Below are 26,135 nucleotides of genomic sequence, written 5' to 3' on the forward strand. Positions count from 1 at the left end.
CTGTGCAGCTATGTTTTTTTTAAATATATATATTTTTTTGAAATGAAGATATTTTCAGTTTCCTTAGTGTGGAAAAAAATAGTTGATTGATCTGAGTTTGGGGTTCATTTTCTTTTGTTCTGAGGAGGTTGGGAGGCATAAGGGAGGGGCCCAGGGTTTTGTTTGTTCTTGCAATGCTGGGTCTCCCAAAGCATGCTGGGAACCAAGTGATCATCATGCGTCACATCTCCTGGGCAGTTTTATAATGAGTGAAAAGGTGGGTGGAAAATTGGAAAAAAACTATGCATGATGTTGTCACTAACTGTCTCCTGTACTTTTCTAAGTAACAACATTAGCATTGCAAAAGCTATTATTGTCTTTTTCAAACCCATTTAACTTTGCAATTCCTACCATATCTCATATAATCCATGTGTTTTCCTTTCAGTGCAATGCATTTTTAAAGACCCCTTCCTCCCCACCCTTCCTAAAGGCAGTCTGACTAGAGAATCAGCCATGATAGGAAATAACCAAAAATAGCTTCTGAAATGTCTAGGAATCTGAGTATGTGCAGGGTAGTCACATATGTGTGCACATAGGATATGTTTACAGTCTTTCACAATTAATATTTTTGGTAGGAGATGTAGTCTAGTCTTATTTTCTGCTAGAAAATTCTGCTAAAAACATAAAAACAATCTTTGTTGTCTTTAACGTGTTATTTTCCATTTATGTTTAAAAAACATAAAATGATGGCCTTCACTCAAATTGACCTCACCTTATAGAATTTTTCACTTCAAAAAAGAACTCTCTTCTCCCTCAAAGTGTTAGGAAAGTAATATGACAGCACCTCCACCTCCCCCTTACAACCTTCACTTTTAATTATTGCAGAAAGCGATAGGATGTAAAGAGTGAGATCAAGTCAGATTTCTAAGGCTCCCTATAAATGACAGAGATAAAGATTATATAAAAGGGGAGACTGGAATCCAGCTGCAAAGCTAAGAAAATAATAGATTTTCACTCTAAAAAGTAAAGGAGGGATTGGGTGGGGAAAAATTATTGTTTATAGCAAAATTCAAAAATAATTCATAGCTCTTTGTTTAGTTATATTCACATTATCACATGATTAAATTTTGATACTTAATATTTAATCTTGATAGAAAACTTTAAACAAAGGGGGCCTCTAAGCACTATAACTTATTTTTTTGTTCCAAAAATCAATTTTATATGGAAAAATATGTATTATGCAGTCAGCTTTCAGGAAACCAGTTATTTTTTTTTTAATTTTATTATTTTCAGGGCTTTGTCACACATCATTGACTAAGATCTATTTTCAAAGTGAGATCCAAACTCACAATGATGAGGACATTAATGCTTAAAAAGAATGAGTCCTAGAAAATAATTTCTGTATTATATGTTCTACCTCTCCCTCTCCCTCCCTTCCCCTCTCTCCTCTCTCTTCCCCCTCTCCCCCTCCCTCCATCTTTCCTCTTTCTGTTTTCTTTGTTTAAGCAAGTCATTTTAAAAGCCATAATCACTGGTCTACTTCTCTGCTTTTCTGTCAGTTTTTGGTATTTAAGAAAGGGAAACAACAACAAATTTACCATTAGAAGGAGATGCTCTAATTTGTTATGGAACAGATCTGACACGGCAATAACATCCCTATTCCCATATAAAAACCACTTTACTCTATAATTTCCATTTGCAGAATGCTTTGAAAGTGATGAAGTGGTGAAATATAGAGGAGATGACAAAAAATGAGTTATAGATTAAAAAAAAGGTAGAGATATTGTTTTATGCAATTACTGACATTCAGCATTCTTAACTGTGATTCAGGAGTCTTGAGCTGAGTGAAGATTTCTTAGAAGCAGGGCATTGCAACAGCAACCTCATTTTTCTTACATTTTCCTCAAATTCCATCCTGTTCTTTAAAAGAGAAATGAGTACCCCATGTATGCTAACTACAGTATCAAGTTGTAAACCAGTATCAACCCAAGGTGAACTGAAAAGAGAATATAATTCTATTTTCTGAGAAAGAAAGAGAATTATTCTACAAGAAAAGGGCAAAGAAAGCTTTTTTTTTTTAATTTTGAAGGGAAGAGAGATCTGATATAAAAAATGTTAGTAGATTGCTTTATTTAATGTCTTGGATGGAATTTCTCCCTTTTTCCTTAAGCAAAATGTAAAATATTTTATTGTGATGTACAAGCTAACTAAATGTAGGAGAAATGGAACAGAGCAGGTCTGCTGACAGTTTTCCAAATTGCTAATTTTTAAAAAGATGATTGAGATGGAACAAAATATCTCAAGCATGAGATAATATTGTTGTATTTAATTGATAGTTTTATCAAATATAAAATTATGTTTAGCTGTTCTCTAATTTAATATCCCTATTCCTTAAAAAAAAAATCCTTTATATGAATAGAAATAGAACTCTACTGCAGAAATTCCAAAATGTTGGGATGTGCTTAGAAAAGAAGAAGGGGGAAATCTATTTTTTTTCTCCTACTGCATAAGATGCAATTGACTAAGAGTCTGTCTTTTTTTGTGTTTCAGCTCTGGTGATGGCAGTTAGGGTGGCTATGATATGGTAAAGGGAGGAATAGTTTTATGGCCATCAGCAAGCTTTTTTGTATGAAAAGGGAGTCACATATTCCTGCTCTCTGAATTTTCTCTCCTCTATTTTCAGATTCATAAAATGAAACCTCCTTCCTCTTGCTACTGCTCTTTAGATCTGGCAGTTCTCACCTTTCTAATTCTCAAAAATTCATACCCCCCCCAAAAAAAAAGGGAGCTAAGAATTAATTAGTTAAATACATGAGACACTTTTTCATTTTAGTTACAATTTCACCCTTATTTGTCCTTGGCTGATAAGTGGAAATCAATTAATCAATAATCAATCCACATTTACTACATGCCTACTATAAAAAGCACTGTGCTATAAAAAGATACAAGACCAGAACATTTCTAAGACATCTGAGTCAGAGAGCTTAATTAAAGAACATGGATAAGGTTGATAGTCTCTGTGAGGGTCCAGAGAAAGACTGAAGACATAGAGGAAGAGGCAGTTCAATAGAGAAAAAGAATTCCACAATTCTGAAAGTTGGATATGAGCTCTATTAAGTTCAAATTAGTGTTGGGGAGTCAGGGAGACTCCTGACCAGTCTGTCCCAGCCCATCCACTGTGAGTCAGGTTAGAGAGATCCCAGATCTTTCTACTTGGGGAGCAGAATAAAAATTCCCTCTATAGTATAACTCCCTCTTCATTTTCCAATGTGTCCACCCACAGGGCTGTTCTTCACCCATTGTGGTGAAGTTTGCTGACACCCAAAAGGACAAAGAACAAAGGCGTCTTCAACAGCAGTTGGCACAGCAGATGCAACAGCTCAATACTGCCACTTGGGGGAATCTGACAGGCCTGGGTGGACTTACCCCACAGTACCTGGCGGTAAGTGGACATAAGATGTTCTTTAAGATTATTTTCCTCTTATTGCTCTTCTGCCTTGGAACGCATATACAGTATTAATTCTAAGACAGAAGGTAAGTGTTTTTTAAAAAAATTACTTTTCTACTGTAGGGAATTCCAAGAAAGTTAGAAGGATTATATTTTGTGCCTCAAAATAATTGGCCAATTCTCCATGGACTGTTAAAGTCCATCAATTAAATTGAGTATCATAGCAATTTTAAGTCAATGGCACAGAAACTGGCTCATGCAAAATCTAGGATAGGCAAATACCAAGTTTCTGAGTAGTGTCTCTGACTTCTTAGAATTTGAAGGTTTTTTAAAAGACCTGCTTTGTTCAGGAATCCCTTATAGAGCATCCCTGATAAGTGAGCCCTCCAGCTTCTGCTTTATTTACTTTATGAAGAAGTAACTCCTTCCATTTTTAGACGTTTTTCTTAGATGGTTCTTCTTGTTATTAGTTATTTTATGGAGTCGTCAACAAAGAATTAGTAAGTGCCTACTTTAGGGATAAAAAGAAAGACTGCACAAATGTCTGCATCTTGTCTATAAAAAATATCATGAGGGACTTTGTCCAATACTGCATTAAAATCAAGATCAATGTAACAACCCTGTTTTTAAAAAAAAAAAAGGAAATTCAACAATTCAAGAAAAAATAATTCCCATTTATTTAGTGCTTTAAGGTTTACAAAAGGTCCCTCCAACAATCTTATCAGATAGATAACCCAAATTTTATAAACACTGTTTTGCAGATGAAGAAATTAGGACTCAGAGAAGCTGTTACTTGCCCAAGGTTAACTATGTAGGGTCTAAGGTGAGATTTGAACCCCATCTCCTGACTCCAAGTCTGGCTTCCTTTCAATTGGACCATCCTATGTCTCGATTTTAAAAATTTATCATAGTAGGATGGAATAAAACCCAATGAAAGTGCTGAATCTGAATCTGAAAAGGAAGAGATCATTATCTGATGGAGGAAAACAGAAAAGTTGCCTCATGAATTAGACTTTGAACAAGGGTAGAGATAGGGGTGGGGGCTAGGTAATAGTGCAGTAAAAGGCATAAGGGCATGGGAGTATAAAATGAGGAAGAAGTTCAGTTTTCCTGGAACAAATAGCATAAGATAAAGTGGGGAAAATAGGTTAGATCCAAATTATAGAGGGCCCTGAATGTTGGGCTAAAGATGCTATACTTTGTTAAGTATATGATAGAAAGTTGTAGTGCTTTGGACTAGAAGAATATAATCACAAGACTGCACAAGTAAAAATGTCAAGATGAGATTGGAGAGCAGGCTTTAAAGTTGTAAAGGAGATCACCTAGTCTGCTTCTATAGATTAGAAATCTGAAGCCCAAACATATTAAATATACTTGCTCAATATTACATGAGAAATAATTAGCATTTAGGAATCAGCTAAGGGGTACCTGAAATCCCATTTCTCTAAAGGTTTTTTCCCTTTAAGGTAGGGTTTCTGAATCTGGCTTCCATTGATAGATTTTGAGGAATCTGTGAACTTGAATAGGAAAAAAAAGACATCTTTATTTTCACTAACCATTAACTGAAATTGAGTGTTTCCTTCCATTGTGAATATGAGCAACAAATATTATTCTGAGAAATGGTCTGTAGGCTTTACCAGATTTCCAAAGTGATCTGTGACACAAAAACAGTTATGAATCCCTGCTGCCAGATTTCCCCAACAACCACGAATTTTACTATGTGGAAGAGGACCTCAAAATACCTTAATTAGTGTCCCACAAATACTCAAACAATTCCTAACAAAATCAGTTTTAACTGTCTTTAAAGCAAATCAAGATAAATATGTAGATATAACACACACACACACACACACACAGAAGAGTGGGAGTTATTTCAATGATTTCTCAGGGTCTGTCCACATCAAAAACTATAGATTGGAGTGAGTGTGAGAATGCATATGTGTGTTTACTGTTGTAACTTTGAAATATAGCAATTCTAGACACATACTCCATTTACAAATTTTCTCTCCAGAAACTATAATGATCCATACTTAACCCAGGAGACAATAGTTCCCTATAGGATGTTTCACAGAACTCTAAGTAAAAACCTAGGAAATGTTTTTACATGATCAGCTGATTTTATAGCCCATTAAATACACCAGAATCACATATTTTAAATTAATAAATTCAGTAAGAGTCTGGCTATTTCTAGGAATAACTTTTTTAATTTAAAAGATCATGAATAATCCTTTATAGATGTAGAAACATATTGACTAGATCACCATTTTAGATAAACTGATAATTGGAGCAAACAAGTGCTTTTAGTTTTTTTAAATCACTAAAGTTCATTCATGTTTGCCCTGGAATGACCCAATAAACCAGTAGTTTAGGCGTTATATGAACAGAACCACATATATCATATATATGTATATATGTGACTTTCTCACAAATGCATGATATTATTTGCAAAGATTCTGACATATTTATAATCCATTGCTTCTAGAACTGAAGCAACCTCTCCAGAGTTCTGACAAATAATAAGCTTCCCCAATGATGGGGATTTAAAAAATATGACCCATAGAAATTGAAGTGTGTGTGTGTGTGTGTGTGCACGCGCGCGCATGCGTGTGACTGGCTGGTGCGGGTGCTTTGCTAGTGACCCATTGGGCCATTGGTTCACAGAATGACAGAAGACTCTAAAGTGTGTGGAAAGATGGAGGGATGGGGAGAACGGACCTTGATTGACAGAGATGAGTTATGGTAACTACTAGACTACAGAGAGTTGTAATTAGTCACGCTATGTGAATTTCAATAGATTTAACACCTGGTTGTTAAAAAGAGTAAATTGATTAATTGTTTTAAAGCCGCCATGTTATCGAGTTTCCCCAGTGTCAGTGTGTTTCTTAATAGAGATTAGAACATTAATATGGATTTGCCACACAGACTCCAGGGACCTAAAGTCCATCAATAGGCGACAGTAGGCAAATATGTCAAAAGTAAAGGAAATGACATGGGTACATGCTCAATTTCATCTGGAAGGCACTTAGTGTCCAACTTTGTGGTTTTCTTGTCACAGGCAAGTAGGTGGTGCAGTGAATAGAGGAGCCAAGTTCAAATCTTGTCTAGCTGTGAGACCCTGGGCAAGTCACTTAATCTTGTTTGCTTTAGTTTCCCCATCTGTAAAATAAACTGGAGAAGAAAATGGCAAACCACTCCAGTATCTTTGACAAGGAAACCCCAAATAGGGTCACGAGGATTCAGATGCTTCTGAAAGGACTAAACAACAACATTTTTTCCTGTATTACTTTTATGACTGTGTGTTCCTTCACTTGCAGCTTCTGCAACAGGCAACCTCCTCCAGTAACCTGGGTGCGTTCAGTGGCATTCAGCAAATGGCTGGTAAGTCAAAAAAATGCTTTGAGTTCCACGAATATTGCATTTTCTTAGACCTTGTAACATCTTCATTCATTAATGGTCTTAAATATATTAAGGAGGCAGACCTAATGAGCAGAGTGATGAAATAAAGAAAAATATTTGATTCTTTGCCAGTCAGGCTATCAGTGCAGTGTAATGAAAGAATACTAGAGCAAGGAAATCCAAGTTGACTTCAGCATTCACTGGTTCTCTGACCATGGGTAACTCAATTAATATCTCTAAGCCTCAGTTTCCTTATCTGTATGGAGCAGATTTCTGGGAGCTCAGCAGTGATGGAGATCCCAGTGTCAACATGTAAAATTGAGATTAGCATCTTTGCCTTCTCTTGCCTTTTTCACAGAGTTGGCAAAAAAGTGGTTTTCAGACTTTAAAGCACTCTATAAATCTTTCGTACTATTAGGTACTTAAATTAGGACCTGCTTTGAGGTTGGTCTCACCGTGTGCATTTAAATCTCAAATTCATTACAGTCACAAATTGAGAAGTCTCAGCTCTTCCAGCAGCCATGAAGCAACTTCTAGGCTTACAGAGGGATTTCCAACAAGATTTCTATATCCTGACAGCCAAATTAATGACAACCCTCTAACATTTTAATAATAGGCAGTCAATAAAAATGTTCTGACCTTCTTAATGAAAGCCAAGATTACAGACCTACCTTTGATACAAGTTTGCAATCCCTTGATAATCATAGACAATTAACTGCATGCCTTTTTTGACTCCAGTACCCAGGTTGACAGAATTGTGCAACAGAAGCTTTTATCTGGAAATATTATCTTTGGTCTCTAGAAAAATCAAAGTGTGACTGTATTTGAAAGCCAGCGCACTGAAGGATTTCTTTTGGTAATGAGCTGTGCCAGTAGTAACTGAGGTGTAGTGATTAGTAAAAGGTCACTCCCACTGTGTGACCTTCCATGCTGATATCCTAACTTAACGTGATGCCAATGAAGGCAGTATGGGCAATAAATCAGAACACCAATGCCCATTACACCTGCTGTGAAAAGCAGTTAGAAAGCTTTTCCCTTGTTCGATTCCAAAAGAGGCGGGGGAAAGAGATGACAGAATCTGGTATGTGAAAAGCAGATTCGGTTTATTTTAATCATGGACACCGAGAATCAATGAAACGAGACCTAAGTGCCCTGAATAAGAGACCAAGCTTTTTCATCCATCATTGCTCCCCCCCACCCTTAAAGAGAAAAAAAAAAAGTTTTCTTTCATTTCTTTTTCCCCTTCCTTAAAAAAAATCATATCTTTAGCTTCAGCCTGTTTCACTATGAATGAATCTTGAAAGACTTTTAACAAGCATAGATGGGTTTCTCCCCATAGATGTTCAATTCCAGCATGCCATTATGGCAGGAGTATCGCAGATGAATATTAACTTGTTGTCTGACCATCTAAATTGGCCTGTGGATGACAATATTGCTGAATGAATCTCCATTCCTGAAACCTGCCAGCCCTGCCTACACTCTCTGTTGCATTTCTTATGCCCTTGCATTTGAGCCATCAGAAAAAATATACCTTAGTGTGATGAAATGAGAGTCATTCAGTAGCATATTTGCACTGCAGCTTGGGAAGTTGGCCTTGGAGCACAGAATCACATTTCATATTTAATGTATTTTGAGTTGTGTTGCATGGACTAGAGAGACAATAGAACATGCAAAGGGAGTTTTCCAACATAGAAGGGTACATGCTCCAAAGCATAGTTCAGATGTGTTGTTACTGTTATTAGTAAAGGGTTAGTTTTTCCTCCAATAATTTGGGCCCTCCTAGATCCAATATTAGGGAGTTTCCAGACAGGATGTCCTGGTGTTTCTCCTCCCACACTTGAATTATGCAGAAAAGGTCACTGGGTCCTGAAATGACTGCCAAGGGTGTTATTTCCTGTGGGCATAGTGGCATGTCATTCTGCATTAGGATGCTATGCTCCTTACCTCGCCAACTACAGGTCAGATCATTAGTGCTTGCATGCATCATGTGCTCATTTAAATACCATGTTTATCTAAAAGAGTTATTCCATAAGGCAATTCCTTCACTTCATGACCAGGCTGCTGAGCAGATGGTTAATTTAATGCCACTCTGTGCTTGCTCTGGGCCTTCTAGAACAGGCCTTTTTTGAACTGAACCTCAAACATCTTAAATTCAATATACCGCATCTCAATAGGCTGTGAAATCAAATGCAGTACAATCACCAATCAACTCTCATCATTCCCCACTTTCAAAATGGTATCAAAGGAGTTGTAGGTACTATAGCTCTGTTTGATTGTTTCTGCAAAGAGAAGAGTCAGTCTTCATTCACACAAAGGATAACCAAGTAAGCATCTTCTTAAATGGTAGATGTTGTCAATGCTTTGGTCTTTGCTTCCTAATAAGAATAACTTGGGCATATTCCTGCTCTAGAATCCTCTTACAAACTTTCAAGGAGGAGTCTTATTCTTCAGCTTATTTCTATTTTGTTTCTTTATTTCTTTTTAGTCATTTTCAGTCTTGTCTGACTCTTCCTGACACCATTTGGAATTTTCTTGGAGTAGTTTGTCATTTCCTTCTCCAGCTCATTTTCCAGATGAGAAACTGAGGCAAATAGGGGGGCCTGGCTTGTCCAGGATCACACAGCTAGTAAGGGACCAAGGCTAGATTTGAAATCAGGGAAATGAGTCTTCCCAAATGTATGCCCAGTGCTCCGTCTTCTGTGCCACCTAGTCATTCTGTAATTTGCTCTAAAGATAAACCATCATTCCAGGGTCAGCCTTGTGAGTTGGTAATAGCTCTAGCAAGAAAAAGGCAGATGTTCTCTTCCGAACTTGGGACTTCATTCTGTATTGAGCTTAATTCAGCTATTCAGTTTCCTTCTCTTGAAAGTTCAGACTTGACTGTGGGCGTATTAGTAAAATGTAATGTTATCAAGATTAGCTGTTAAGTAAAAGAGGAGAACTTTGGTTCAAATATTTCATCTGCCATTTTTGCCATTTACTTTCTGTGTGATCTTGGGCAAGCCACTCAATAAACAAGACACATCTCAGTCACAGTACCTGGTACTGGAAGATCAATCAATTGCAACAAGCAATTAATAAGTTCCTATTATGCTCCACCATTGTGCTAGGCACTGGGGGTATAAATACAAAGAATGACAGTGCAAAGAGCTTATATTCTAATAGAGGAGACAAGTAAATCTGTTAAGCATGTATAGAAAAAAATGTGAAAAGAATAAATCTAAAATCAATAAAATGTAAGGTAATTTGAGAGAGAGTGAGTCTCCTCAGTTGAGGGGACCAAGGAAGTGGGTGCTTTGGCTTCTTTTCAAAGGAAGAAATGGAGTCTTTGAGGCAGAGGCAAGGAAGGAATAAATCTATCCCTGCTCTTAAAGAGCATAATTACACTCCATCGTGTGAGACAACTAGAATAACTATATATGAATATAAATAGGACAAATATAAAAGAATCCATTCAAATAAACATAAGGTAGTTAGGGAGAAGAAATACATGTTGATTATTGATACATAATGGCAGGGGGCATATATTATATTCAATTCACTAAGTACCCACATAATAGGATCCAATGTGTAAAATTTAAGTGGTCCAGTCAGGAGAATTTCAGCAAAGAAAGTGAAATATCCTTTTTGAAGGCAACAGTATTTTTGTTATATGCAAGCTTTCACACCATAATGGTCTATCTTTCAAGGGGCTGAGAGGTTTATAACCAGAGTGTAAAATGGTTAGTTCTGACACAGTAAAACACTTAGCTATTTGGGTAGAAAATAAAACCATAGAACGAAGAAAATAATTTTTAAACGACAAGACCCTAAGTAATTGTGTCAATAAAAATCAAGAGACATGAGATATGCTTTTTTTCCCCTCAATCTCATTATTGCCTTTTCAATTCCTAATTAACTTTAAACATCTTTTATTGTTTAGAGAAAAGGAGAGCGTACATTCAATATAGAACCTAAAAGCAGAAAATGGGTTGAAATCAAATCTTTGTGAACTGAAAGCTTTTAGCTACTTTTATTTGTAAGCTTTATATTTCCTTTGAGGTTTTTTCCCCCTCACAAAACAAAACTTGCTACAAACTTTCCCATTTCTCAGGTAGCTTCGATGTCTGGTTTATTGGGCTTTCTGAAATCTCAAAAAGGGTCCTTCTTTGACATCTGGCTAAGATTCTGAGGAGCCAGGGGATTGATTTTATTTTTGGCTCTTCTTTGCTTAATTCCTTTGTAACATGTTTTATCTCACCAGAAAGAATGAAAAACATGGTACATACATATAAAAATAAACACAAGTTAAACAGGGGGACCTCAGTTCATATCTTGTCTGCCATTTTCTTCATGTGTGATCTTGGGCAAATCACTCCAGAGTTTTGGGCCTCAGCTTCCTCATTAATAAAATGAACTAAAATCCTCTAAGGTTTTGTGATCCCAGGATTTCTATTTCCTTTCTATAAGATGAGAGTTAGCTTTGATTCCTTCCCATGATCATGTATGGTACCCCCATCTCCTGAATCACACCACCCAAAATTTTATCTATGTCACCCTTCTAACCAAACCAACCCATTGAGGCCCTATAAACTGAACAGCAATGAAGTTTTCCTAAAGCAAAGTACTGGGTTGTCGGTCCATTATTTGAGTCACAACTTTGGACATACTAAGCTCAAAAACAGCACTTGGAAAGAGCAGGACAGAGATTTAATGAGAAAACTACATCTCTCAAAGCAAAATTAATGAATTTGGGAGAAGGTTGGAAGATAGGGAAACGAAGGAGAAGAAACTTATTAAATGAACAGTAGAGATTTTGAAGCCTTTGGTGAAGAGAAGGATACTCTGGTAAACCAGAAAAGGTCTCCCCATAGCCTTAAGCATCCTTTGATGTAAGGAAGAAGTAAGCACCTCTCAAATGTTTCCATCTCAGGACCTCTCTATATTCTGAAATATTATCAAACACCGCCCCCCTGTCAAAGAGCTTTTATATGGGATATACTGTATATGGAAATTTACTGTATTCAAAACTGAATGATCTTAGTAGTACGATGAAAATAGTTTTGCCCTCACAGACCCCCTGAATGGTCTCAGGGGTCTCCAGACCACAATTTTAAAAGTTCTCCTGTAGTAGAAGAGTGTTAAGTTTCTTAGATTAAGTCTCCTGGAGTGGGGGGTTAAGTTCTGATGTACAGTGATAATGATCAAAGCTAACCAAGGATGAGTAGAGGCCAAATCTTACAGGATTCAAAAAAATTTCATGATAAAAACTCGAGTTTTGTTTTTTTTTAAGAAAGAGGAAACTTCCAGAAAGAAGATGCAAGTCAGGACTGGTTTTCCAGAAAGAATGCTTGAGATATTTAAATGTCACAAGTTGAGGAAAAAGAAAAGAAGGAAGTGAAGGGGAGGGGAAGAGACACAATACTATGCCTTGATCCAAGAATCTTAAACCGGAGACAGTACCCAAAACTGATAAAGTAGAATCTTGGACTCACTTATCCTCTGTTTGACAGAACTTTATCTGTGACAGTCCAACACTACTGAAATTTCCTATGAATGTACTAATGGGCCTTATGAGAATGTTCTATAACCACCCATCTGTCACTTTTTAACAGACCTGATTGGCAAGCACTTGTAACAACTGACATCTGTTCTTCCTTATTGATATGCAGATTTATGGTAATTGCTATGAACAATAAGACACAAAATTACCTAAGGTGAACATTAAATTAAATTTTCATGCCCTTCTCCTTATAAATAATTTTTTTTTAAATTTAGGTTTCAAGCAAGAATATTGTGCAACTATTTTTGTACATAATCTCATTGTTTGGTAAAGTGTTTCCCCCTCCTCTGTTTACCAAATAACTAAATGAAAGCTGAACTCCTGTATTACCAACTTTTTGCCAAACATATATCAGTGCTCTGATGAAATTCATAACATTTTAACTGACAGAATCTGATCTTTTTTTAATTCACTTCTCATTTCTAATATTGTTGGCCTCCTAAGAACCGTAGCAATTTCTTGCTCAGGAGGTGGAAAGAATGCTGCCTCCCATTTTAAAAGGCACTCTTCCTAGGATGGGTATACTTTCAGGCATTATTTTATTTCTTTCTCCTGGGTCGAGTTATTTGCTGTACCAGCTTCCTGCCATGGTAACTGCCGCTCGGTCTACTGTTCAGAATTTTTGTGTAGGAGTAGCTGAGACAGAAAAGTGTAACTGGGTAGGTAGAATTTTGTAAAAGCTGCCAAGGGGAGGAGGTAGGAAAGGAACAGGAATGGACCCTGCATGCAGGCCATATATGTCCACAGAAAGCCAGAAATGACACATTCCAAACTAAACAACCACAGCAACAATCTATTGTGCAGCCAGTAGACTACTTATGGCACCTTCCCCCACCCCAAGACTTCTACAGAGAGAGAATTCAGATTTAGTAAGTAAAGGGGAGCTCTCTCACTCCCAGAAGAGAGAATGATGAAGATTCTGAGACTGTTGGTACAAAAGACATAGATAATGTGGTGAAATAGAGAAGAATGATTTACTTAAGGAGGATGACCTACTTAGACATGAAGAATGAGAATATAGAATGATGTCATTCAACCTGGAAAGCTTTCTTAGCTTGTTTTCTTGTACTTTTTACAAAAATTTATTTCCTTAAGGAATTCTCTCTCACTCTTGCTCTTATCATTCTTTCCCCATCTCCTTCTTCCCCTACTTCCTCTCTCTCTCTCTCTCTCTCTCTCTCTCTCTCTCTCTCTCTCTCTCTCTCTTCCCCCCCTCTCCCCCTCTCTCTCTCTACCCTCCCCTCCTTCCCCCCCCCCTTATTCTCAGCACTCAAAAAAATTGATTGAAAAATCCTCCAGAACTGGGAAGGCTTAGGTAAGAGGTTAAGAGAAGCCCATGTTTCTCTGAGCTGTTAGGGAGTACATGTATTCTTTTCATATACCTTTTTTTCAGGGTGTGTCTGGTAGAAATAACTAAGAAGCCAGTCAAATATATAAATGGTTTAGAGAAAAGAACAGTGGACTCAGCATCTGGATTCCTTGAGTCTCATCTTCCTACCCTATAAAATCAGGGGATTGGGCTGGGTTGCCTTTCAGGTGTCTTCTATTTTAGGGAATAAGATCTTGGTGCTCTGGATTTTCTGTCAAGCTTAGAGGAGACAAATTATTATAAATGCAAGCATGATTGGGGCAGGAGGAAGGGAGAGAGACAGAAAGAGAAGTGTGTATAAGAGAGAAAAAAAGTGAGAATACATTGAGGACAGTTTATTCTTCTTTCTTGGAATCCTTTGCCCTAAACCAACTTCATCTTTATTTTTGTAGTAATCCTAAATCTAAGACAAAATTTGACAACCCAGATTAAACAAAGGCACAAAGTTCAATTTTAGGATTTGTTTCACCATATAGAACTGTAGAAGTGTTAAGCTTGGGAATTGTACCCTTGGAGAGATGCTCAGTCTTCCTGGAACCATTCAGGGTAGAGAAAAAGGTACTGCTATGATTGTTTTAATCAAAGATGTTTCTGTTCTTAGACTGACCATTCCCCAAATCTATTTTCTAGTTGCTCCTTATAAGAGTTGCTTTAAGTTTCCTTAGACACAGGGATAGGCCTTTGACCAAGATGAAACATCAGGACATCAGAGCAGTTGTACTACCTCCTAGGGATTTGATTAAGTACTTATACTTTCAGGTGAGTCAAAGAGATTGTAGACAGAAATAATGACAGTATATTTCTTCATATCTTATTTATAAAGTTCAGAAATATAAGCTCCTATGAACCTATTGTCCCAGAGACAAAGAGATAAGAAACTGAGGCTTAGACTGAGAGGAAAAATTAGAGGGCCCAAAAATCTTTTGATATATCTACATTCACAAAGATTGGCCCTAGTCCCTCTTCTCAGGAAATGCAGGTAACCTTAAGGAAATAAGAAGTAATGGTACAACTCATCCTTTTCACTTACAAGTCACACCCAGTGACAGAAGGCTTTGGATTCAGAGCTAATCCAATATTAATTTTCATGGATGAATCATTGGAAAAAATGTAGAAAGGAATGAAGCCACTATTTCTGTCCTGCCCCCATCCTTTGAATTCAGAATACCCAGCCTTTTACATAGGAATGGTTGCTTCTTTTCCTGCTTTGTATCTTTAAGCTCCCCAAGAATTCTAGCAACTTCTGTATATGTTCCTCCATTTTATCGCCTTATACTCAGAGTCTTTGATATTTTGTACCAGAAAGTTCAGCTAAGACTACAGGTAACAGCTATCTGCTAAAAGCCTTCGGAGAATCAACAGCCTCTTTGACTTAGTCTAAGCTAGTCTTGATATAGAATAAGGAAAAGCATTCTTTTTTGTTCATTCTTGACCCAAGGACCATGTTATAGATGCGCCACAGCACCATTTATAGCTTTCCTTTCATCTCTGCCTCAATGTCAGATGCCCAAGTCCAAGCTAGGCAGTCAGAGGTCAATGCTGAAAGAAATCTAGCCAGAACAGCAGAACCAAGATGGAGAAGAGGGACCTGTGTGAGTATGAGAGGGCCAAAAAGGTTCAGATCCACGACTCACAATAGCTGGGGTCCGCGTAATGGTTAGAAAAGGAGATTATCACCCCTACCTTGAAAGAGTGAAAGACAGCTTAAGTAAGGCTGGAGAGGGAGGTGGACATTTGTTTCCAAATGACTGGTTTGTCCTTAGAAAATGAAGATGAGAGAACAGATTCCATCTTTTTATGGACCTTTTGGCCTCACTTTATATTCTAGCCAAAAAGGTTATTTATAATCTTAACCCATAGTCTGAGCCTTCCCGCTGGTCCCAAGCACTTTCCAGATTATGTTGAAAATACCTCTCTACAAAGCATTTATTTGGCCACATATCACTGAAAGTAGCCCTAGAAACTCATCTAAGATAAAAATGTGAAGCAGATAGAAGTGGCATTCCTGTCCTTAATAAGGTAAGCTGAACATAGGCCTGAATTTGGAGACCTAAATTTGAGATCCAACTCTGACTTTTCTAGTTACATAATCACAAATAAGTATCTCTGAGCCTTAGTCTCCTCCTATAAAATGCAAATGATACCTCACTGTGCTGTTTTTGTTTTTCTTCCTAGGTAGTATTATGGATTTACCTTGGACTCAATAACTAGATTCAGGGCATTAACATAGCATCGTATATAGAAAGCTAGGACTGGAGTCAGGAGAACCTGCATTCAAATCTGGCCGCAGATATTCCCTGTGTGACCCTGGGCAAGTCACTTCACTCCATTTACCTGACCCTTACTGCTCTTCTACCTTAGAATCAAGACTCTAAGACAGAAGGCAAGAATTTTTATTAAAAAAAAAAAAGAAAATTACTGAATTCAAATCCTGATTCAAACATTTACTAGCTGCATGAGAATGGACAAGTCCCTTAACCTTTTTATAAACCTGTTTCTTCAACTATAAAATAAGAATAACAATGGCACCTATTTTTCAGGGTTGTTGTGAGGACCAAATGAGCCATACATTACTTTTCAATCCTTAAACTTCTTTATAAATATTAGTTATTTCTGTCCCAGAGGTGAAGGTATTCAGGAGGCAATAAACAGACAAGGTACTCAGCTAGATCCTATAACCAGGTCAGCATGAATAAAGGATAAGCTATAAAAAGAAGTAAAAGGCAACTATAGCAGTTGAGGCAGCTGTCTGTGATCTGTGGAAATAACTCACATTTGTGAAGTACTTCCAGGTTTTCCCAACCCTTTCCTCTAAGCAACCTTAGGAAAGGGAACTTTAGGAACAATTAGGGACAATACAAGTAGCATGTCAGTACTACTCATTAAAAATCTCTCGCCTTGTCTCTTCCCTCAAACTGCAGTTTTCTCTTTCCCTCTCCCCAAGGGCCCAATAGGGGGCAAATAGAACTTATTTTACCCTTTATTTTAATTCTCTTAGAACCTAGCCTTTTAGAGATATTTTCAAAGAGTTAGAGAGCTTAGGAACCTGGCCACTGGCTTCCATCCATCTGAGCCCAAACCTTCCACTTGGCTCCCTCCTGCCACGATCTTCTCACTTTTTTCTTCACATCTTCCAAATGCTAATCCCGGTAGTTAGTAAACTAGGGAACTGGAAAATACTCACTTTTTTTTTTCTGGGATGGTTGGAATTTCTACAGGTTTAAGTGACATTTCATCTTAAAGATTGGCTAGGAATTTTGGAAATGCTATGTTATAGAAGAAAGTGGCTTTTTGCTTCTATGCCATGTGCTAAATGCTGGATTGTGACCTCGGTAAAAAACTGAGTTCAAATCTGATCTTGTGCACTTAGTAACTTTGTGACCATGGGCCAGTCACCTAATCTCCATTAGTCTGTTTCCTCCTCTGAAATGATGGGGAGAAATGGAGATAATAAAAGCCCTTCCCTCCCAAGGTTGTTGTAAAGATCAAATGAGATAATAATTGTAAAGTATTTACCACAGTTACTGGCACAGAGTAAGCTCAAATAAATATTAGCTATTAATATTATTTCATTTCTGTTTTTCAGTATCAAAATTCTGAAAGAGGATAGAGAAGGAAACAGAGAAAAGAAAAGAAACCACAGGACCCAGCATTATGATAGCCTGTCTTTAAAACTAAATCAATAAATCAATCAATAAATAAATAAATGAAAAGGAACTGCCAGGTAGCTCAGCAAATAGTGAGCCAGGCCTGGACACATGAGGTCCTGGCTTCAAAACTGCCCTTTGACATTTCCTACTTATGTGACCCTGGGCAAGTCACATAAGTCCATTTGCCTACCTATTACCCATCTTCTGCCTTGAAACCTATACTTACTATCAATTCTAAAACAGAAGGGTTTTTTAATAGTTTTATTGATATGCTTTTATTGTTCTACACTAATTTCCCCCTTTATCCCTTCCTCTCTCCCCCTTAACAGAGAGCCCTCATTTAAATCAGTTTTAGTTGATGGGGGGAAAAAGTTCAACAAAACCTATAAATATATTGAAAAGAATCTGACATTTATCTGCAATGTTCAGCACCCATGCAGCATCTTCTCTTCAAAGGACTAAGGCGACAGGCAAAGTAGACTCTGCATCCTATAGCCCGCAAAGTCAGAGCATTTTGACTGTAGTATTTATTAGCTCAAAACTCTTTTTTAATCTAGGTTTTTTTCCCTTGAGCTCTTCATTAGTTTCTGTCTTATTCTTCTCCTGCCTATTTTTGGCAGTCTTCTATGGATTCTCTAATACGTTTTTAGAAGGAGCTCAAATATAAATTTTACATCGGCCAACCTATGCCCAAAAAAGGGAGAAAGATATCAACATATTATAAGACTGAGTGAAGGAAGGTTCATTTCTAGCTGGAGGGATTGGTGAGTCCTCATGAAGGTGTGTGGGCTAGGCCTTGATGAAGGAAAATAGCAAACAAGCTTTTATTAAGCATTTACGATGTGCCAGGCACTGTGCTAAGCTGTGGAGATACAAACAGAATTAAAATGATAAACAGTCAAAACAGATAAACAGGTGCAACCAGAAAGTCAGGAATGGGGAGAGGAATGTGACAGAAAAGCCTGGGAGTCTCCACCAAAATGAACACCAAATGGAACAGGTAGGGTTAGGCCTTGTGGAGGCACATCCCAGTACAAGCAGGCCATGGGGGTGGTAGGCTGTTCTGTGGTTTGGCATTTCTGAGAGGGTCAGATGGGGCCAGGAGTGGAATGATCAGTGCAGAGTATTTCAACTAGTAGAGAACTGGGATATAAAAGGAGGAAGGCTGGACATCCCAGCAGAGAGGGGAGAGGTGGCAAAAGTGTGCACGTGAGAAGAGGCAGAACTTCAAGTACAGCAGCAGAACATGACTCATTTATGGATGAGAGACCACTTGTAATACCAAATAATGTCACACTTCCCATCACAGCATCTCCAGGGTCCTAGAAGAATATTTGCACAGAAAAATGCCCCCAAACCCAGTTGCTCTTCTAAGCATTTGATGTGGATTTTAGATCCACCAGGAAAGGGGGCAGCTCGGGAGCATAGTGGACAGAGATCCAGGCCTGGGGCTGGAAGACCTGGGTCTAGGTTTGGATAAAGAAGGCAGCTACCACCCACGGCAAACGGATGAATTCATCGCACGGAGTTTTAGCTCTGTGTAACAAAAAAGACCCAAGGGAGGGGTAAGGATTGGGGGCAAAGAAGGTGCCCCACTCTTCGCCATATAGGACGGGGGTCATTTTAGAAGGCTCCTCTGCAGAGGAGACTGGGCTAAGAAGGCGAGCCTCTCCTGACCTTGAGCCCAGGGCTAATGCTGTTTTTTTTTTGTTCTCTGTACAGGCATGAACGCTTTACAGTTACAGAATCTGGCAACCTTGGCTGCTGCTGCAGCAGCTGCCCAAACCTCCGCTACCACCACCAATGCAAACCCTCTCTCCACAACAAGCAGTGCCCTGGGAGCCCTCACAAGTCCTGGTAAGAGAAATTCCTCTACTTCCAGGGTTTTGCAGGACTAAGAGCTTCTATTGGGTCCATGAAGAATTGTTTTTGTCCCACCTATCCTAGGACAGATGTTTTTGGTGGATAGCTAAGAATCCACCTAGGAAAGGATGGCTCTGTTTTCATTTGTTTCAAAAAACAAAGTCTTAAGTTGGTTCTATGTTTTGTTCCTCAGAAATAAATATTTTTAAAAGGGAGGGATACACAGGAAAAAGAGGTCCAGAGATTACAAATTCAGAGATCCATTCCATTAGTTGGAACCCAGAGTCCAAAAAATTATTGTCTGACATTCTCCCAAAGGTGCTTTTATAGAGGGGCAGCTAGTTGGCACAGTGGAAAGAGATCTGGGCTTGGAATTGGGAAAATACCTTTTCTTGAGTTCACATCTGGCCTCAGACACTTATTAGCTATGTCACCCTGGGCAAGTCACATGACTCTGTTATTTCCATTCCTCATCTATAAAATGAGCTGAAGAAAAAAATGGCAAACTACTCTAGTATCTTTGCCAAGAAAACCCCAAATGAGGTCACAGAGAGATGAACATGACTGAAAAAAAAAAGACTGAACAACAGCAAAACTTTTATAGAATAATAATAATTTATTATACAGATTTCCTCCACCCTCACCCCCTGGAAATTTTTCTTTAGGTCTCATTTTTTGTAAACTGAATTATTGATTTTCTATGCTGGATTCTTCACCTTAAATTTACTCCATGTCCCTCCTTTATATAATACTAAAATTCTATGCACAGATTCACATGAACATACTACTTTTCAGTACTTCAGACAATTTTTTGAGAAAAAATAATTTCCCTTTTCCTTATTCTATCATATAGCTCAGATTATTCTAATGTGATGCCCACAGCCATCTAAGCTTCTTGGTGTGATTTAGCAAAGTCTATTAGGGAGTGGTAAAAGAGCAATGAGCTTAAAGAACCCAAGCCCTGGGTTCAAATGTGAATTCTGTCACAATTTCCTATCTCTTTCTCTAGAATGATGATAATAGAATGATGATAAGCTCATCATGGGAGCTTAGATTTCTGAGCTAGAAGGGATCTAAAGAAAACAAAAAAACCAGATTCAATGATTTGTTCAAGGAACCCAAATCCTCATAATCTCCATATATGAGAATTTGTTAGTATAAAACTTCATAAACATGAAAGAATTATGGAAACATACTCAAATATTTCTTTGCAAGTTTTTCTTTTTACCTCAAAGACTTTGTCCCTTTATCATAAAAGCAAATGCCCTTTTTTCATATCCTTGTATATTTTACGAATTCTGTGCTGACACACTTGCTGCTTAGACACTGGAGTGCACATAAATATCCAAGAAGGTCTCACTTTTTTTCCTCCTCTTTGAATTTTCTAGCCCTTTAGGTGTGACTTCACCCCTTTTTGTGCCCAGAATAGCAGCCCAGTGTTGAGACAAGACTGACAGGATCATATGGTGATTCCTTTTAGAGTGGAGCCAATTTTTTTTTAAAAAATTCTTCTGACTATTGAGTTGTTTTAGTCATCACAGCATGCATTTTCTCAATCTGTAGTGTCCTTGAGAACAGAAGACCCTGGCCTATTTATTCCTGAGGTTCTAGAGAATCCAAATCAGTACTGATGACTATCAGAGTTCCTTAAAGATTAAGGATCACCAGGCTGGATGCTATATTTGAGTTCAAGTCATCTTAGGAGCCTAGCTCTCTGATCTGAGACAGCTCTTTCCAAATCTGTTTTCTTTTGCTCATTTCACTCCAGAGCATAAGGTAGTTAGCATCCAAAAGGGATGATATTTGAATACCTAGTGACTCTATCTAACACACAGAGTAAAAACTGAATTGGAAAGGGATTTTCATGGTGGTTGTGTTTGTTTGACTCCATCCCTTTTTCCTGGAGATGACAGCAAAAAGAAAAAGATATGTTCTTTCTTCCTTCCTTCTCTTCTCAATAACTGAAAAGCCACCATGGCAAAATGTCCTTCACTTTAACCTCAAAGTAATTTTTCTGCCCTTCTGTGTATTCTGTTAACTGGAGTATTATTGTAAGTGATTTTTCCCCCTCCTTTGTGGAAGAAAGCCCTGCATAATGGCTGATAGTATTTCCCATTAAAACTGAGCTATAGTAGCAGAAACAATTTAAATCTGCATTTCAATTATTTTTCTTAAGTGTAACTAAAAAATGTGGCATTTAAGTGAATGTAAATTGTTAGTCTAATTTCCATCAGGGGCTAAGTCAAAGCCCCAGAAAATGTGGTTGGTAGTGTTCATGGATCTCCAGTGAGTCCAAGAGATTTTATATAAAATATTCCACTTTGAAACAGCTCTTAAGATTAATACCATTATTTATTTTAAAAACAAACAGGGCTAAATACTTACCATTAAGATGACCCAGTGGAACTTTGAAATGGCATTATGACCTCTTTTTTTTTTTAATTCCCCCAGAGAATTCTATAATTTTAAAGCTGTTCCTGGGGTATTTAAAAATACCACTTCTTAAGCTGCAGCCAAATTCATCCAGAAAGGAGAGGGACAATGAAATCCCCCAAACTATTAATTTTTTTTATAATTGTAAATTTATAATTTCAATTTTGCATGCCCAGGAAAAGTCTCCCTAAAGCATTATTATAAATGATTTTAAACAGCCTTTGCTTAAAAAACATGAAAGATTAAGCTTTCATTTTTGTAAAAATCCCCTCAGGCAATAAATAGGTTCTTTTGTCTCATGGCCTTGAAATAAAAATTTAAATTGTTTAAATTGCCCATGGTTAGAGTAACTGTTTCATGCAATTATCAGATGGTAGTGAATAAAATTGAAAATTAAATCATGAAAGAATAAAAACCAGGTAAATGCATATTATGCCTTTCATCAGTTTCTCACAGGTCTTTTGATGCTTCACTTAATCAGCTTTCTTGTCTTATATTTTGATATGATAATTGTTTCCTTTATTTATATTAATCTCTCCTATTTTGTTCATTAATTCTTTGGTCATTTTTTTTCTTTCCCAAATTTGAACTTGTTTTTGAGGGATGGATTTCTGCTACTCACATAAAGAGAACAATTGTGTGGCACTGCTACAGATGAAAGAGAAACCATAGTTACCATCATCTATCTGCTAGGGGGCTAGTGGTAGGATTAGTAAGGAGGTTCTCCTAAAGTATTTTGAGACCTCTGAGTGACAGCAGTGTTGTTACCTTATTTGAGTATGTTTTGGGGGAATCTTCTACTAGTCATGGTGGCACTTCTCTGTAATATCCTCTACAGAGGAGACTGAGGTTAATGTTTCACTTGAGTTTGAGACCTCTGAACTGCAATGGACTAAGTCAACTAGATGTCCGCATCAGTTCTGGTACCAATATGGTGAGTCTCTGAGAGAAAGAAGCCACCAGACTGCCTAAGGAGGGGAATTGGCCCAGGGGAGAAACAGCAGGGCAAAGCCTCCAAACTCAGCAGTGCTGGAATGGGATCTGTGAATGGCTGATGCAGTGCCAGCCTGGAAAAGATAGGGAAACTGGGGGGGGGGGGGTTGTTTAGGCTTATCACATTTACTGTTGCATCTAATGCAGTGCTTCTTCCTGGTGAACTTCCTCTCTTTTCTTTCTTTTTTTTTTTAAACAAGAATATTTTAAAAGTTTCTGTTTGCCTCTCTGAGTTGAGATTCAATGAGGTATATACAAGAATCATAAAGAATGTCTTTCAATGGAAGAAGACATTTTATGTGGAGGTGATTTTTTTCCCCATTCTATGCTTAACTTTTCAAACAACTTTAATTTATAACTATATAGGTAATATTTTCCCCCCAGTTTTATCATATTCTCTGCCTCTCTGAGGTGCCTCATGTCAGTTTTTGAGTAAATGGTTACACTTTCTTTCCAGCTCTTTGAGCTTAGAAAACAAAAACTGAATGTATTTTAATGCCAGTCAAGCCTACCATTGCAATGGCAAATGAGTGATTTTGGCTTAGATAGTTTATGCCTACACATGCAGTTTCACACTTTAGCAGAGGAGGAAAAAAACATCCCAAGGTGGGCTTAGCCACCAAATGAACAATAGGAAACCGTTATCTAGCAAAGAAAGCATTCTATAACCTCCACTCTTTCCAGTTTGTTGCTTGCTTGTCTTGTGTCTAATTGTTATTCATACTTATTATCATTCATCATCCCTTATTTTACTTCTCTATTCATCTTCTCTGGCTAAACTCTTCAGGATGTAGAGAAACTCCCTCTGGAGAAAGGGAGGTGACTCATTTACCAAAAAGCCATTTGATTTTATTGCCTTGTAGAGGTAGAGAAAGAAAGGAAGTGGGGTAAAGAAGCTGAATGATTTTATGACCAGGTTTAGCTCCCTCAGCTTGCCCGTGCAAATAACTACAACAGGGAAGGAACAGAGAACACTGGGTTTCTCTTATTTTTTCCTGGGAAACCGCAGGACCATAAACTGATTCTGGAATTGACCTTAGGAGTTATCTAATTCAATTCCTACAGTTTGCAGATGAAGACCCTGAGACCCAGAGGGATTAAGTAATTTGCCTAAAGTCACATAGTGGCAGCAGGACTGGGATGTGAGTCCAGACTACCTTTGACTCAAAATCCAGCAACTCTTCATTGCTCCCTAGAGTCTTGGCTCTTGGACCTGGAGTCAGGAAGACCCGAGTTCAAATTTGACCTCAAGATACTTACTGGCTATATGACCCTGGAAAAGTCACTTAACCTCTGTCTGCCTTAGTTTCCTTAGCTGTAAAATGGTAGTGGTAATAGTAATAGTAGGAGTAGTAATACAGTAAAAAGCACCAGAGAGGTTAAGTGAAATAATAATTGTAATGGGCTTAACACGGTGCCTGATACATAGAAAGCAATATGCATGTTAGGTAGTAGTAGTGGTGGCAGTGACAGTAATAGTAATAGCATCTGCCCCCTGTGGGTGTTGTGAGGATCAAATATAATTATAATTGTAAAGCCCACTGCATTTCAGAAGAGATGCTTGTTCCTTTCCTCCATTTTCTTTATTTAATAGAATAGAAAAACCAGAAGTAGAGAATTTGTGGAATCTCAATTCTTGTAATAGATATTTTGAGTTCAGTGGTTTCTCACTTGTGTCCGATTCATCATGACCCCATCTGGAGTTTTCTTGACAAAGATCCTGGAGGGGTTTGCCATTTCCTCCTCTAGCTCATTTTCTAATGAGGAAACTAAGGCAAACAAGGTTAAGTGACTTGCCTAGGGTTCTGCAGCTAGTAAGCATCTGAGGCCAGGTCTGAGCTCATTTTCCTGACTCTAGTCCCAGGTCTCTATCTACCACACCACTTAACTGTCCAAACTTCTCAGCCTCAGTTCATTCATTTGCAAAATGAATGGAATATACTGATAATATTTAGCTCATAGGATTGTCATGAGATTCAAACAAGATGATATAAGTAAAGTACTTTGCAAACTATAAAATGCTTATAAATATCAGGAGTAAGTGAGAAGCAGGCCTGATTGTAATCAAAAAGATGCCTTAAATACACTTTTCAACCCTATGGTTATTGTAATTATTCAGTAATATACTAGAACCTTTGAATAATGTTGTTTAAGAGTCATGAGATGAGTATCTTAAAATGAGAACCGTTGAGCACATAACAACAGCAGCAACAATAAAGGGCCTTTATAGAATGCTGTAAGCTCTATAGAACACTTGCCCAGGGTTCGCTGGCTAGCATCCAAGGCTAGATTTGAGTCCGGTTCTTCCCGACTCCAGACCCAGCACTCTTTCCACTCCCCCACCTGGCTGCCCTGGACTCTGTTTGTAACAGCTATAATGATTATCCTCATTTTGCAGAAAAAGTTAAATGGAAGACACACCACTAACCCATCTATAAAGTAGGATTCGAACCCTCTTTCCATTCACCCCCATGTGACTGTCTAAAACTAATTCCCTGGGATGAACCCCTTCCGTGCCGATGCTCTGTAGGAAGTAATGATCTAAAAAGACGATTCAGGGTGAGGCCCATGTTGCAAGACAGCGTTCATTAAAGTTGTTGTAGCAAAACCCCAATTGTCAAAATGTGGGAGTTTTCATGAGAGCCAGAGAGGACTGTGGCAAAGTTACGGTGCTCACAGAGAAATTTTAACAGCTGCCTCCTTTTGATGGCTCAGGTCAGTTCGATACACATTTCTGCAGTCAGCAGGTCAAATCTGTCATCGTGACACTCGGTTACAGGCCAGTACACCCACCTCGGTGTCTCTGCTTTGGTTCCCAGGTGACCCCCAAATAAGTGTCCCTTGTAGGTGGATATGGGAGGCTGACAGCTTTCTGCAGAATGAATCAAAACAGATCCACATTAGAATGTGTCTGGTGAAGGTTGACTAGCAAATGACTCGGGTGCCATGCTGTAGGATAAGTGATGTTCTCTCCTCTTGTAGCCACTAAAAGGACCATTTCATTTTCCAAAGAACCTCCTGCCCTCAACTAGGGCACATGGAGAGATGCCCTTGCCACTGTTATTATTGTGGGAGAGAAGGAAGGCTGCATTTTACTTCACAAAATATTCTTTTAAAAAAATGTTTTATTTTCCCCTCAGTTCCACTTAAAAACAATTTTTAACATTTGAGAGGTTTTTTTGAGTTCTGAATTTTCTCCCTCTTTCCTTCCCTTCCCACCTCCTGGAGACAGTAAGCAATCTGATATCAGTTTTACATTCACAAAATATCCTTAATCTGTAAGTAGAGTTATCTCAGTAATGCCAATTTAATCAATTAAATTAATAATAATATATATAATAATATAAAATAATAAATAAATAATAATAAATGGATATCAGTGATGTCAGCTTAATAGTCAGTGATGACTATTTAATTTGGGGTTTACTCATCTAGACTTTTGTCCCCATTTTTGTTCCTGCC

The 26,135-nt window shown here is 37.9% G+C and overlaps 1 protein-coding gene and 1 long non-coding RNA gene across 42 annotated transcripts in view; one reads left to right on the top strand and one right to left on the bottom strand.

Annotated features, from left to right (window-relative positions):
• Window positions 1–26,135, top strand: part of CELF2 (CUGBP Elav-like family member 2) — a 969,858-nt gene that overhangs the window by 892,830 nt on the left and 50,893 nt on the right. For all 41 annotated transcript variants that reach the window (XM_056800816.1, XM_056800818.1, XM_056800805.1 and 38 more), the window contains 3 exons: window positions 3,263–3,421; window positions 6,742–6,805; window positions 19,107–19,241. In XM_056800816.1, coding sequence (XP_056656794.1) covers window positions 3,263–3,421; window positions 6,742–6,805; window positions 19,107–19,241 — 358 coding nt within the window. The remainder of the gene's footprint in view (window positions 1–3,262; window positions 3,422–6,741; window positions 6,806–19,106; window positions 19,242–26,135) is intronic.
• The window catches only part of LOC103093069 (uncharacterized), a 111,144-nt gene continuing 106,908 nt past the window's right edge, over window positions 21,900–26,135 (bottom strand). The window contains exon 4 of the long non-coding RNA XR_008912576.1: window positions 21,900–25,545. This is a non-coding gene — a long non-coding RNA (uncharacterized LOC103093069). The remainder of the gene's footprint in view (window positions 25,546–26,135) is intronic.

This window comes from Monodelphis domestica, chromosome 5 (assembly GCF_027887165.1).
Source record: "Monodelphis domestica isolate mMonDom1 chromosome 5, mMonDom1.pri, whole genome shotgun sequence".
Lineage (NCBI taxonomy): Eukaryota > Metazoa > Chordata > Mammalia > Didelphimorphia > Didelphidae > Monodelphis > Monodelphis domestica.